At 41.4% G+C, this 14,286-nt stretch overlaps 1 protein-coding gene across 2 annotated transcripts; it reads right to left on the bottom strand.

Moving 5' to 3' along the window:
• Window positions 1–54: 54 nt before the first annotated feature.
• On the bottom strand, window positions 55–12,428 carry lg33h5orf34 (linkage group 33 C5orf34 homolog). Of its 2 annotated transcripts, none has more exons than XM_023978250.2 (11): window positions 12,124–12,428; window positions 11,955–12,044; window positions 11,413–11,709; window positions 11,006–11,286; window positions 10,779–10,880; window positions 10,441–10,561; window positions 7,187–7,278; window positions 6,825–6,894; window positions 6,509–6,591; window positions 6,296–6,342; window positions 55–1,883 (listed from the first exon to the last, which is right to left on the bottom strand). In XM_023978250.2, the coding sequence occupies exons 1-11, from the start codon at window positions 12,331–12,333 to the stop codon at window positions 1,675–1,677; spliced, it is 1,602 nt and encodes a 533-aa protein (XP_023834018.1). In that variant the 5' UTR covers window positions 12,334–12,428; the 3' UTR covers window positions 55–1,674. The 2 variants fall into 2 exon arrangements, with proteins under 2 accessions (XP_023834018.1, XP_023834017.1); XM_023978249.2 differs by having other exon boundaries at window positions 55–1,893; window positions 6,259–6,342.
• Window positions 12,429–14,286: the final 1,858 nt, after the last annotated feature.

Here is a 14,286-nt window from a genome sequence, read left to right on the forward strand (position 1 = left end):
TATTTTTTTTGGGGGGGGGGTTGTATCATTTGATTTACACAACATGCCTACCACTTTGAAGATGCAAAATATATTTTTTATTGTGAAACAAACAAGAAATAAGACAAAAACGTGCATACCTATTCACCCCCCCAAAGTCAATACTTTGTAGAACCACCTTTTGCAGCAATTACAGCTGCAAGTCTCTTGGGGTATGTCTCTATAAGCTTGGCACATCTAGCCACTGAGATTTTTGCCCATTCTTCAAGGCAAAACTGCTCCAGCTCCTTCAAGATGAATAGGTTCCGCTGGTGTACAGCAATCTAAGTCACACCACAGATTCTCAATTGGATTGAGGTCTGGGCTTTGACTAGGCCACCCCAAGACATTTAAATGTTTCCCCTTAAACCACTCGTGTTGCTTTAACAGAATGCTTAGGGTCATTGTCCTGCCGGAAGGTGAACCTCCATCCCAGTCTCAAATCTCTGGAAGACAAACAGGTTTCCCTCAAGAATTTCTGTGTATTTAGCACCATTCCTTCAATTATGACCAGTTTCCCAGTCTCTGCCAATGAAAACATCCCCACAACACAATGCTGCCACCAACATGCTTTACTGTGGGGATAGTATTCTCMGGGTTTTGGTAGGTGGCCCTCTCTTGGCAGGTTTGTTGTGGTGCCATATTCTTTCCATTTTTTAATAATGGATTTAAACACCAAGGGGGATGAATACAGTTTCCTTTTCTATGTATAAGCAATCCATAGGCTTGTAGGAAAATAATTGAGTTGATGTGGTCTGGCCATCATTTTTGGCAGTAATACAAGTTTTTCATCACAGGTCTCTAGTTTCTACAGTCCCTCCCATTGGTGGTTGTAGACATTCAACAACATTTTCCTCAGCGCTAAACACACTGACATCATCAGCAGTACAACAGTTACAAAAACACAACTAGCCTATTCTACTGTAAGACATTCTGAACAGTTTGGCTTTCTTCATGAACATACACTAAGAATACAAAACATCCTTCCATGACAGACTGACCAGATGAACGCTATGATCCCTTATTGATGACACTTGTTAAACCCACTTCAATCAGTGTAGATGAAGGGGAGGAGACAGGTTAAAGAAAGATTTTTAAGCCTTGAGACAATTGAGACATGGATTGTGTATGTGTGCCATTCAGAGGGTGAATGGACAAGACAACATTTTTAAGTCCCTTTGAACAGGGTATGGTAGTAGGTGCCAGGTGCACCGTTTGTGTCAAGAACTGCAACGCTGCTGGGTTTTTCAAGAATGTCCACCACCCAAAGGACATCCAGCCAACTTAACAACTGTGGGAAGCATTGGAGTCAATATGTACCAGCATCCCTGTGGAACGCTTTCACCACCTTGTAGAGTATAAATGACACACATCCTGTATAGCACAACACAAAACATTAGTCTGCAGGACAGTGTTAGACACCATAACCTATATCTGAGTCTCACAATCATCGAAAACTATTTTATTTTTCCTGCAGTCTGTACTTCAACTGTAAGTAAAGAAGCAATGAAACTGCCACTAGATGACGGTTGCATTTGACGCTGACAATGCTTACTTAGTGAAACTGAAACCAATAAATAATTCTGACTGCTTCACATGTTCCTCATTTGCAAGAAGTATTTTCTGACAGTAAACCCTACATCACACAGGACTGTATTATCCGCTGCCCTGCATGACGGTGTCTCTAGAAAGTACTGTGGCTGAGAGGAGGTTGTCGATATCCTGGATGGTTTTGGAGGTTCTCTGGAGGGCCTCCGCGATGCTCTCGCTGACCGGCTCACAGTGGGCCACGTGCTCTTTAGAACCACAGCCCACCACTGTAGAACCCCTCTGGGCTTTAAGAAGATGACTGTTCTCCAACAGAACTGGGTAGAGCTGGTTAAAGAACACACATCATCCACTGGTTAGCCTATTGTTAATCAAGGACAGGTGCAGTGCCTTAAAATATTCATACCCCTTGACTTATTTTACATTGTGTAACAACCTGTATTTAAAATGGATTAAAAAAAATGTATTTTTCCCCCTCACCCATCTACACACACACAATACCTCTCAATGACAAAGTGAAAACATTCTCGTAGAAATCTTTGCTAATGTATTGAAAATTAAAAACAGAAATATCTAATTTACATAAGTATTCAAACCCCGAAGTCAATACTTTGTAGAAGCACCTTCGGCAGTGATTTCTGGTTAAATCTCTAAGCGCTTTCCACACCTGGATTGTGCAACATTTGCCCATTATTCTTTTATAAATTCTTCAAGCTCTGTCATATTGGTTGTTGATCATTGCTAGACAACCATTTTCAGGTCTTGCCATAGATTTGTTAAGTAGACATAAGTCAAAACTGTAACTCGGCCACTCAGTGAATGTTCCTGTCTTCTTGATAAGCAACTCCAGTATATATTTGGCCTTGTGATTTAGGTTATTCTCCTGGTGAAAAGTGAAATCACCTCCCAGTGTATGTTGGAAAGCAGACAACCAGATTTCTCTGGATTTAGCTCCATTCTGTTAATTTTTTATCCTGAAAATCTCCCCAGTGCTTAACTATTACAAGCATACCCATAACATAATGCAGCCACCACTATGCTTGAAAATATGGAGAGTGGTACTTAGTAATGTACGTAGTAATGCGTTGTATTGTATTTGCCCTAAACATAACACGTTGTATTCAGGAAAAATAGTTAATTGCTTTACCACATTTTCTACAGTATTACTTTAGTGCAATGTTGCAAACAGGATGTACAGTGCATTCTGAAAGTATTCAGACCCCTTCCCTTTTTCCACATTTTGTTACGTTACAGCCTTATTCTAAAATTTATGAAATACACCTTATTTACATAAGTATTCAGACCCTTTGCTATGAGACTCGAAATTGAGCTCAGGTGCATCCTGTTTCAAATGATCATCCTTGAGATGTTTCTACAACTTGATTGGAGTCTACCTGTAGTAAATTCAATTAATTTGAAAAAGGCACACACACCTGTTTATGTGAGGTCCCACAGTTGACAGTGCATGTCAGAGCAAAAACCAAGCCATGAGGTCAAAGGAATTGTCCGTAGTGTTCCAAGACAGAATTGTGTCAAGGCATAGAAAAATGTCTGCAACATTGAAGGTCCCCAAGAACACAGTGGCCTCCATCATTCTTAAAATGGAAGAAGTTTGGAACCACCAAGACTCTTCCTAGAGCTGGCCGCCCGGGCAAACTCAGAAACACAGGGGAGAAGGGCCTTTGTCAGGGAGGTGACTAAGAAACAGATGGTCACTCTGACAGAGCTCCAGAGTTCCTKTGTGGTGATGGGAGAACCTTCCAGAAGGACAACCATCTCTGCAGCACTTCACCAATCAGGCCTGTATGGTAGAATGGCCAGACGGAAGTCACTCCTCAGTAAAAGGCACGACAGCCCGCTTGGAGTTTTCCAAAAGGCACCTAAAGAAATCTCAGACCATGAGAAACAAGATTCTCTGGTCTGATGAAACCAAGATTGAACTCTTTGGCCTGAATGCCAAGCGTCACATCTGGAGYAAACCTGSCACCATCCCTAAGGTGAAGCATGGAGGTGGCAGCATCATGCCGTGGGCATGTTTTTCAGCGACAGTGACTGGGAGACAAGTCAGGATCGAGGGAAAGATGAACYGAGCAAAGTACAGAGAGATCCTTGATGAAAACCTGCTCCAGAGCGCTCAGGACCTCAGACTTGGGCAAAGGTTCACCTTCCAACAGGACAACAACCCTAACCACACAGCCAAGACAACGCAGAAGTGGCTTCGGGACACATCAGAGCCCGGACTTGAACCTGATTGAACATCTCTGGAGGGACCTGAAAATAACTGTTTAGCGATGCTCCCCATCCAACCTGATAGAGCTTGGGAGGATCTGCAGAGAAGAATGGGAGAAACTCCCCAAATACAGGTGTGTCAAGCTTGTAGCGTCATACCCAAGAAGACTCGAGGCTGTAATCACTGCCAAAGGTGCTTCAAACAAAGTACTGAGTAAAGGGTCTGAATACTTATGCAAATTTAATATTTCCATTTAATATTTTTAATACATTTGCAAATAATTCTAATAACCTGTTTTTGCTTTGTCATTATGGGGTATTGTGTGTAGATCTGATGAGGGGAAAAAACTAAGCAATCCATTTTAGAATAAGGCTGCAATTAGGGATGCACAATATATCAGTGAGAATATCAGAAATTGGCCGATATCAGCTAAAAATACCAACATCCGCCCGATGTCTAGTTTAAGGCCGATGTGCAAAACCGATGTCAAAGCTGACGTGGATACGTATATAACGTAAATAGATGACGTAATGACGCCACGAAAAATACAGCGCTAGACAGAACAAAAGTAGAAAAACAGTAAGAGCACACTCACAACAACTCAACAAGTTAAAGTTGAGCAGTCATTTGAAAGATTAAGAACATTTCAGAGAGACAACTCAAAGGCGAAATCCATTAACGCCAAGATAATGTAATTKATTGCCCTTGACAATCAACCGTTCTCTGTCGTGGATGATGTTGGCTTTCGCCGACTAATCGAACAACGGTACACACTACCAAGTAACCGTGGGGTTAAAACGTAAAAAAGTACTCCAGGCTGTGAACAAGCGATTCGGTGGCATTCTCTCTGAGCCTCTTTACTGTGTCGCCACCATGCTCGATGCTGACAAGAAACAGGGTTCACGTGAAATGTTACATACACAGCTGGATAGAAACGGACACAGTGACAGTGCGCACCGAGCAAGGGAAGCCATGGACAGACAGAGCTGAAACTTCACTGATTGTCATGTATGATGAAATCCTGGTATTGACTGAACAATTGAAGAACGAAACAGCACAGCAAGTGAAATAAATAGGTTTTGATTATGATTTACTGGTAATGGCGATGTACGTAAATGCCAACAAAATAACTTTTTGGTCAGTGTGGTGTGGTGTGTGTAACCTTTATTTAACTAGGCAAGTCATTTAAGAACAAATTCCTATTTACAATGACAGCCAAACACGGACGACGCTGGGCCAATTGTGCGCCGCCCTATGGGACTCCCAATCACAGCCGGATGTGATACAGCCTGGATGCGAACCAGGGACTGTAGTGACGCCTCTTGCACTGAGATGCAGTGCCTTAGACCGCTGCGTCCATGTGTGTGTTTAACTATTTAACTGTACTAGAATGTTTAAAAGGCAGCAAAAATGTAAATATCGGTTATCGGTATCGCTTTATTGGGCAAGGAAAATATTGGATATCGGCCCAAAATGTCATATCGGTGCATCCCTAGCTGTAACGTAACAACATTTTGAAAAAGTCTAGGTGTCTGAATAATTTCCCGAATGTTTTGGAATATGTGATTTATGTACAGGCTTCCTTCTTTTCACCTTGTCAATTAGGTTAGTATTGTGGAGTAACTACAATGTTGTTGAACCATCCTCAGTTTTCTACTATCACAGCCATTAAACTCTGTAACTGTTTTAAAGTCCCCATTGACCTCATGGTGAAATCCCTGAGCGGTTTCCTTCCTCTCTGGCAACTGAGTTAGGAGGGTGCCTGTAGGCCGTCACTGTAAATAAGAATTTGTTCTTAACTGACTTGCCCAGTTAAATAAAGGTCAAATGTATCTTTGTAGTGACTGGATGTATTGATACACCATCCAAAGTGTAATGAATAACAATGCTCAAAGGGATATTCAATGTCTCCCCCCCATCTACAGTACCAATAGGTACCCTTCTTTGTGAGGCATTGGAAAACCTCCCTGGTCTTTGTGGTTGAATCTGTGTTTGAAATTCACTGCTCGACTGAGGGACCTTACAGTTAACTGTATGTGTGGGATACAGAGATGAGGTAGTCATTCAAAAATCATGTTAAACACTATTATTGCACAGAGTGAGTCCATGCAACGTATTATGTAACTTGTTAAGCACAATTTTACTCCTGAACTTATTTAGGCTAGTAATAACAAAGGGGTTGAATACTTGTTTCGAAAAACCTGATTCCACTTTGAGATTATCGGGTATTGTGTGTAGYCCAGTGACAAAAAAAATCTAAATGTAATCAATTTTAAATTCAGGCTGTAACACACAAAGTGTGGGGTCTGAATACTTTCTGAAGGCACTGTAGCTGTTAGCCTGGATGCATTAGCCTGGTCTGTTTCTTCCTAAGCCAATGTGGTGTTGTCTTGCTAAAGACAACGATGTAGAAAGTGTTGTAGAATTCAGAAACAGTTATGTACCCTACCCTGGCTTATTACCCATAAAAGCCACCCAGAATAGTGACACTAAGGATACAGTTGAAGCGTTTGATCTTCTCCAGCTCTTGAGCAACACAGTTAGGCCTGAAACAGAAGACAAATCATATTTTACTAAGCAAATAATTGCTATGATAGCAAGCGCAACACTTACAGTTACACCATTTAAAAAGACATTTCACTCAATACAACATAGCTGAGCATTAATGTCTAAACTTCGATGATTTTGGTACACAGACCTGCTTTATCTTACCTGCTTTGTCTTGTTTCAGTGATATTCATGTAACCAGACTCAGAAATGTGTACTTCCTGTACAAAGGGCTCTGAACTGGTCTCCTGCAGAGAGAGAAATACAATGCATCTCAATGCAGCAATACACAAACAACTAACACACACAACTGTATGGAGGGATGAAACATGTGCATGGTCTAACCTGGTTCAAGCAGCTCTGTGTAGCAGGGAGCTTTAGAGAGTGTCTGGCCTGGTTCAAGCAGCTCTGTGTAGCAGGGAGCTTTAGAGAGTGTCTGNAAGCAGCTCTGTGTAGCAGGGAGCTTTAGAGAGTGTCTGGCCTGGTTCAAGCAGCTCTGTGTAGCAGGGAGCTTTAGAGAGTGTCTGGCCTGGTTGTAGTACTTCAGGATCCTGTCAAAACAATGTTTCACTTTCAACTTTTAATGTTACATGCACAATTAGTCAAATGCCTTTCTTCCAAACTCAAAAAAACTCAAAAGGCAATAATATTGGAGGGTACTCATGAATAGAATTTGAAGTTAATATAGAATTGGCCACAACCATGAACAGTTTTGTTGATTTACAGTAATTAATCATTCAAATGTTACTGATAATTAATAACAAGGTAGTAGCACTGCCTGAAGTCTAGAGGTGTGCTAGCCGTAGTCATCAGAGGTGGTCCAGGTCTACGGCCGTACCTCACCTGCTGGCTCGAGTCACCATAGAGCACACAGAGTAGACCTGCCCAGGTGTGTCAGGGGGGAGGCTGCTCAGGTGGTACGTCACATCCTTTACCTGAGGGAAACACCAGAACATGAGCAATGCTATCAGTCGGTCCTAAAACATAACTACACACATACTGGAACTCCTATTAGATTTGTGTCAGCATCCCAAAACTGTTTAAGATTCCACAATTAATCATGGAAGCATCTGTAAAAGTCTGTACTGCCGTAAAATCTGTATGATATGGTAATAACAAAAGATGGCTTTCTACTGCATGTAAGCACATGCCAGGATATAGCCAGCATAAATGACATGACAGACTGCTACTCTGTGCAGGGTTCAAATTACAGGGTGAACACTGGGTAGCACAAGTCTTAAGGAAATATCAACAGCTATTGTACGGGCAAAAAGCGTGATTAGGTCAGGGTTTCTGCTAGGAAAATGTGGAGCAGGACATTTGACCGAAAGGATTTTAATTTACAGGACATTTAAGATATTTACCGGACCCATCTGCATTGAGTGCGTAACCTGATTAGGACGTCCACTCAAGGTGCTCAGAATGACATCACATTTAGATAATTATTAATTCATATTAACAGAACACGTAAGTCCAGGATGCAACGATGTGCGGTCTTTAACGAATTCTGATTTGCACTTTGAAGATGTGAGAATAACTGTCCACATTTACTTTACCTCAGGAAACAAGACAAGCACCGAACCGCAAAAATCACTAGCCTGTCAATCTACTATCCCCATAGTAGAAAAGTTTACCTGTTCTATTGGTCAGCTTGTCGAGAAAGAAATAGCCTACTTCAAAACAGACTCTGGGACAGTTGTAGGACGATAGATCCTAAATTCATACAACCAATAAGACTAGGCTATATTGATTGTTTTTTAAGCTATTGAGTGATGCAACAGATTAGAACGTTTAACTATTATTTCTTAACATTATATCAGCATTTTAAGAGATAGCAATGTGCACAAGGCAGTAGACTACGTGCAAATGTTCGTTCCATAATGCAATTAGCGGGAAAACACTGTTGTCAAAATGGCACCGCACGTGAGCAGTTATATGTGACAGAGATGAAAATAGCCTTTCGAAAATGTAGAAAGAGGGTAGATCTAACATGGATCAACTAGCATGGTTTGCTAATATGACTATGATTGTGCTTTTGGCTACTGGACAATAAATAAAAGTTATATATATAAATTGCCTCCACGGACATGGTCCGAATTTGGCTAGGCTACTTTGAAGCAGGGTAAGACATGCCTCATACTATGTATTAAAACATTCAAGTTTCAAACAATGAAGTATATGTTTTCAAAATGCATACTGCCTCCAGCTCATTCCAAAGTGATGTGTGACACACTGATGAAGCCTGCCTTCCATTGCCTATGTTTGAGATGCTGCAGCATCTGACAGATTTTCCACTCAAAGGCTCTGTATCTGTATGCGTGTGATAAATAACATACATAATGAAAATGCTGTAAATACACCCCAATTATATTCCACTAAATTAGGCAAATTAACTTAAAGAACGATAAGCCTGACAAGTCGAATGTATTGACATCAACTGGTACAGTTGAAGTCGGAAGATTACAAACACTCATGTTGGAGTCAATAAAACTAGTTTTTCAGCCCCGCCACAATTTTTTTGTGAACAAACTATAGTTTTGGCAAGTCGGTTAGGACATCTACTTTGTGCATGACAAGTATTTTTCCAACAATTGTTTACAGACAGATTATTTCACTTATAATTCACTGTATCACAATTCCAGTGGGTCAGAAGTTTACATACACTAAGTTGACTGTGCCTTTAAACAGCTTGGAAAATTCCAGAAAATTATGTCATGGCTTTAGAAGCTTCTGATGGGCTAATTGACATAATTTGAGTCAATTGGAGGTGTACCTGTGGATGTATTTCAAGGCCTAACTTCAAACCCAGTGCCTCTTTTCTTGACATCATGGGAAAATCAAAAGAAATCAGCCAAGACCTCAGATTATTTTTTTGACCTCCACAAGTCTGGTTCATCCTTGGGAGCAATTTCCAAACGCCCGAAGGTACCACGTTTATCTGTACAAACAATAGTACGCAAGTATAAGCACCATGGGACCACGCAGCCGTCATACCGCTCAGGAAGGAGACGCGTTCTGTCTCCTAGAGATGAACATACTGTGGTGCGAAAAGTACAAAATAAACTGAAAACAACAGCAAAGGACCTTGTGAAGATGCTGGAGGTAACAGGTACAAAAGTATCTATATCCACAGTAAAACTAGTCCTATATTGACCCGAAAGGCCGCTCAGCAAGGAAGAAGCCACCGCTCCAAACCGCCATAAAAAAGCCAGACTACAGTTTGCAACTGCACATGGGGACAAAGATCGTACTTTTTGGAGAAATGTCCTCTGGTCTGATGAAACAAAAATAGAACTGTTTGGCCATAATTACCATCGTTATGTTTTGAGGAAAAAGGGGGAGGCTTGCAAGCCGAAGAACATCATCCCAACCGTGAAGCATGGGGGTGGCAGCATCATGTTGTGAGGGTGCTTTGCTGCAGGAGGGACTGGTGCACTTCACAAAATACTTCCAAAGTTGTGGCAAAATGGCTTAAGAACAACAAAGTCAAGGTATTGGAGTGTCCATCACAAAGCCCTGACCTTAATCCTATAGAAAATTTGTGGGCAGAAATTAAAGTGTGTGCGAGCAAGGAGACCTACAAACCTGACTTCGTTACACCCGCTCTGTCTGGAGGAATGTACCAAAATTCACCCAACGTTTGACCCAAGTTAAACAATTTAAAAGGCAATGCTACCAAATACTAATTGAGTGTATGTAAACTTCTGACCCACTGGAAATGTGATGAATGAAATAAAAGCTGAAATAAATCATTCTCTCTACTATTATTCTGAAATTTCATATTCTTAAAATAAAGTGGTGATCCTAACTGACCTAAGACAGGGAAGTTTTACTAGGATTAAATGCCAGGAATTGTGAAAAACTTAGTTTAAATGTATTTGGCTATGTATGTAAACTTCCGACTTCAAATGTATTTCCATCAATTAATAGGCTAAAAAGCAGTATTTCACAATGCGATTTTTTCTTCTCCCGGACAATTGGCCGGTGCCAATTTGATTAAATCGTCTTTTCTATTATTATTATWTWTTTWTTTTTWATTGGCCAAAAGCCGGCTATTACCCGCTAACAGAAACCCTGGATTAGGTGACGTATTGTACCTCCCCAGGCCCAGGGCCAGCTCTGTGGTGAGTGAAGTAGCTGGCCAGCACTCCGTTAGACCTGATGACTGAACCATCCCCTGGAGAAACCMCCACAACTGGGATGGCTCCATCCACTATCCTGGACAGGAGAAACAGACAGACAGAATGTAATGATGATTAGACAGAAGAAAATAACTGGACACAAGGTTGGTCAACCACCCTTTTTTAAACAGTTGAGATGTCACATGCTTTCTATGATGTATGAATACAGTATCTCATTAATCATCTATATAACAAGAAACAGTAGCCTGTTCAAATAAAGTCACGTGAATACGTATCATCCTGCAGAAAGGTACCTGTACAGCACCCCTTGGCACCACACCACTTTAACCAACTCTGTAGGGAGGTCTTGGTCTGCCTCCTGTTCATCTTGGACCAGAGAGTACCTGGACTTCCACCTACAGTAAAAATACATGCATCTCTATAGTTTACTGCTAGAGGTTTACATGCAGCTAATTATACACTACCAGTTTTGGCAGTAATATCTTTGTCTATTTTCATAAAATAAAATGAATCAATCAACCTGTGCTGATGAGGGGAAGGGCATCCGAGAGGCAGGGCTTGGGGCAGGTGAGACCTCCTCTCTCCTATTGATGTGTTTGTCATTGTCACTGCTCTCTCAGTCTGATCTCTRCCCCTGGCTGTCTCTTCTTCTGTCTCCCCCCTGTTCCTCTCTCCAGAGGGCGGCTGGGACTGGGCGTGCCAGAGTTGAAGGGCCAGAGACAGAGGGTAGCGCCACACCAGAGGAACACAGGAGACAGAGTGGTGCTGGACCACTCTGGTGGACAGGTATACCGCTCCTTGCTTAGAATATACAAGTTTGTCAGAATAATAAAGAAACTTACCATTGGCTTCACACAACCACATTGACATTGTAATTAAAAATAAACATTCAAGAATCCAGAGCACTTTGAGCATTGCAAGCCTTACCTGTTGCTCAGCACAGGCGCTACTCTGTTGAGATGGAGTCTTTGGCCTACAGGTTTGGTTGTCTTGCTGTGTGTGTTCAGTGACAGACCTATTTGGGTCTCGGCTCCGAGGCCTGTGGTGTTGGTTGTGACTAAGTCTGCAGGTGAAGTTTACAGAGAACTCCTCTCCAGAGGAAGAAAGCAGCAGACTGGCACTCCGCTCCACTGAACTGACGACYATCTCTCGGTTCAATCCCACCTCAGCAGTACAGGAATAACATGCAGGCCACTCCACCTCAGGGTCAATGCTGAAGACCTGCTGTAAGACGAGGTGAAAAGCACAATCTCAATGGTGAAAGGTTAACTAGGTAGTTTCCTGTGGTAAGTGGACAACTGTGGGCAAAATAATGTCCTGTTAGACAGGGGAAATTGTGCGATGTGTATTTGATGATTTAAAAATGTCCCAATTACACAAAAATTAAGCGTAGGCATAATGTGGTAATTAATTTCTTTCTTCTGGAAAAAAACGAATAGTTAGCAAAACTGTGTTAGCTAGCTAGCTACCTTTCTGTGGTCGTCCYGGATGAGTTCTTCAGGCAGGTATGGTCGTGTTGCATACTCGTTCCTGAACTCCAAAGCACCAAGCATCAGGTCCTAGAATATTGACAAATCACGATTGGCAAACATATGGGTTGTTTTTATTATGAGATTGGGTTCTGCTGATGTTAGCTACCTTGTAGCTGCTGGTGGCGAACCTGGTCCTCTGTCGAACCTTCTCACTAGACTGAAGAGGATGTGCAGATCGTGCAGGGGCTTTCTCCAACATGAACTCCGAGCCACAGGGCGACAAGTGCAAACGGGAATCATCTACGTAACGGACGTCCACCGACTCATCCTTGTACATGATCATCAAACTGATATTAGTGTTGCTGCTGGTCATCATAAACGTTATTTTATATATTCTAGCTAGCTAGATAGTAAACCAAATCACGTTTAGGAGCGTTGTCAACAACAAAATTCCCGCTACATGAAAGTTGTGCTCCTATTGGCTGCTGCTGCTTCTTCTACTGCACATACTTTTACCAAAATGAGCATAGCGCCACCTACTGAGCTTTTCAGGTAACACGTATATTGAAAMAAGCCACACACTGCTAGACACACGAAATAAAAGTCCATCTGTAAGTTATGCACTTCACTGGGTGGTGAAAGTGCACGGCGATCTTGATGCTCCTTTACAATAAATATCGAGGGTCTTATTCTGGTCACATATTGATCGATGCTTGAATGCCGTTTGACAAATACAAATATTCTTGCTCTAATCCATAATAATGTCATCATGTAGACTAGCCTACCAGCACTGTATCAGCGAGCAGTTGGCTAGAGCGCACATGCCAAGGCCAGAGTAGGCACAACTGCTATTTAACACAACAGTATTTGTGACAAAACTATCGGTAGAGTTGAAAATGTGAAGAAACATATTGAACTTTAGATTTTATTTGGTACTTGAAAATTTCAGCAAAAACGTACATTTTGTGTACACCATGTCATCGCGCACTGACTTTTATCAGCAACAAGTCTGTTTGCGGAAAACACTAGTGGGAAAATGTGCATATTGTTTTAATGCGGATTTTATAATATTCGCATGAACATCTGTCGCCAATATGATGAATGTCTAGCTAGAATAGTGTGTGAAATATTCATATTATGAAGAATTTACTGCAGACAAACAATACTATGAATATGATTTACAAACTATAAAACAAACATTCCTTTGTATGGGGTTCATCAATTGATAAAAAACTAAGAATATATTGTGGAATCCATCCTGAGAGATTTCTGTTGCAGTGGTCTCTTAATCAGTTCCAAARTGCCGACTGCAAAGGTGTTAAAGCCTTGTTCAACAGACAAATTGAATTCAAAATGGCCCCGTTCCCACTTCCCAGCAAGTGACAGAACTGTACTACTCAACAACTCAGTGAAATAACTTCATTCTAAAAACGGTACTTTGATCCTGTAAAAGGAAGAACAAAAACACCCCTAAAGTTGAAATAGCTTTTGAGTTGTCTTTTATGGCCAGTTTGCTGCCACTTGCCGGTATTCAGTACTTTAAGCTCCTTTGTTAGTTGTACAAATCCACCACCTTAAAATGCATAGACTGATAATGGGTGGTTGACCATCAAACTGAAATAAATGGCCAACTCCTCACAGATGTATAATTAACAAAATGGCCCTGGAGTTCAGTAGTGCAACATTCAGAACACTGAAAGCTGAGATGTACTATAGAGAACATAATTCTCTTGAATACTGTATTTATTTACCCTGTTGTACCCTGTAGCAACATCCGATGCAGTGCAGTGTCCGTTCTATACATCACATTTGTATCTGCAAGTCTGAGTGTCGCCTCCAACTGAATAAGCCCTTGCAGTATTCCTGGAGCTGAACCCTATGTTCTGTCGTTGATTATACAGTTAGTTTGCTACTCTGCTGTTGAGATACGTTTACATAGGCAGCCCATTCAGATTGTCAATTACTTGCACATCTGATACCCATCTGCTATTTCCCCTAATGTGTAAACAGCACAAAACCCCATGGAATCTGATCTTTCGACTTCAGATTAATACCACATCCATATGTGCACCTCAATCCTGATACCATCTGGATTATCTATGTGACCTCAATCTGGATGCTCAGATCCGATTTTTTTGCTCTGAAGTGTTGTTTTTTTTGCCAATTGRCTGCAGTTATCAGGACAACCACCCAAAAATGGAAAGTAACAGGAAATGAGCATTGCATCTGTGTGCTTCTTCAGAGGCTACATCAATGTGAATGTGCAAATATGATATGGGTCACTGAGTGTGGACAGGCAGGAAAAAAATACTTTCTTTCTATATCTAGA

The sequence above is a fragment of the Salvelinus sp. IW2-2015 genome, linkage group LG33 (assembly GCF_002910315.2).
Source record: "Salvelinus sp. IW2-2015 linkage group LG33, ASM291031v2, whole genome shotgun sequence".
Taxonomy (NCBI): domain Eukaryota; kingdom Metazoa; phylum Chordata; class Actinopteri; order Salmoniformes; family Salmonidae; genus Salvelinus; species Salvelinus sp. IW2-2015.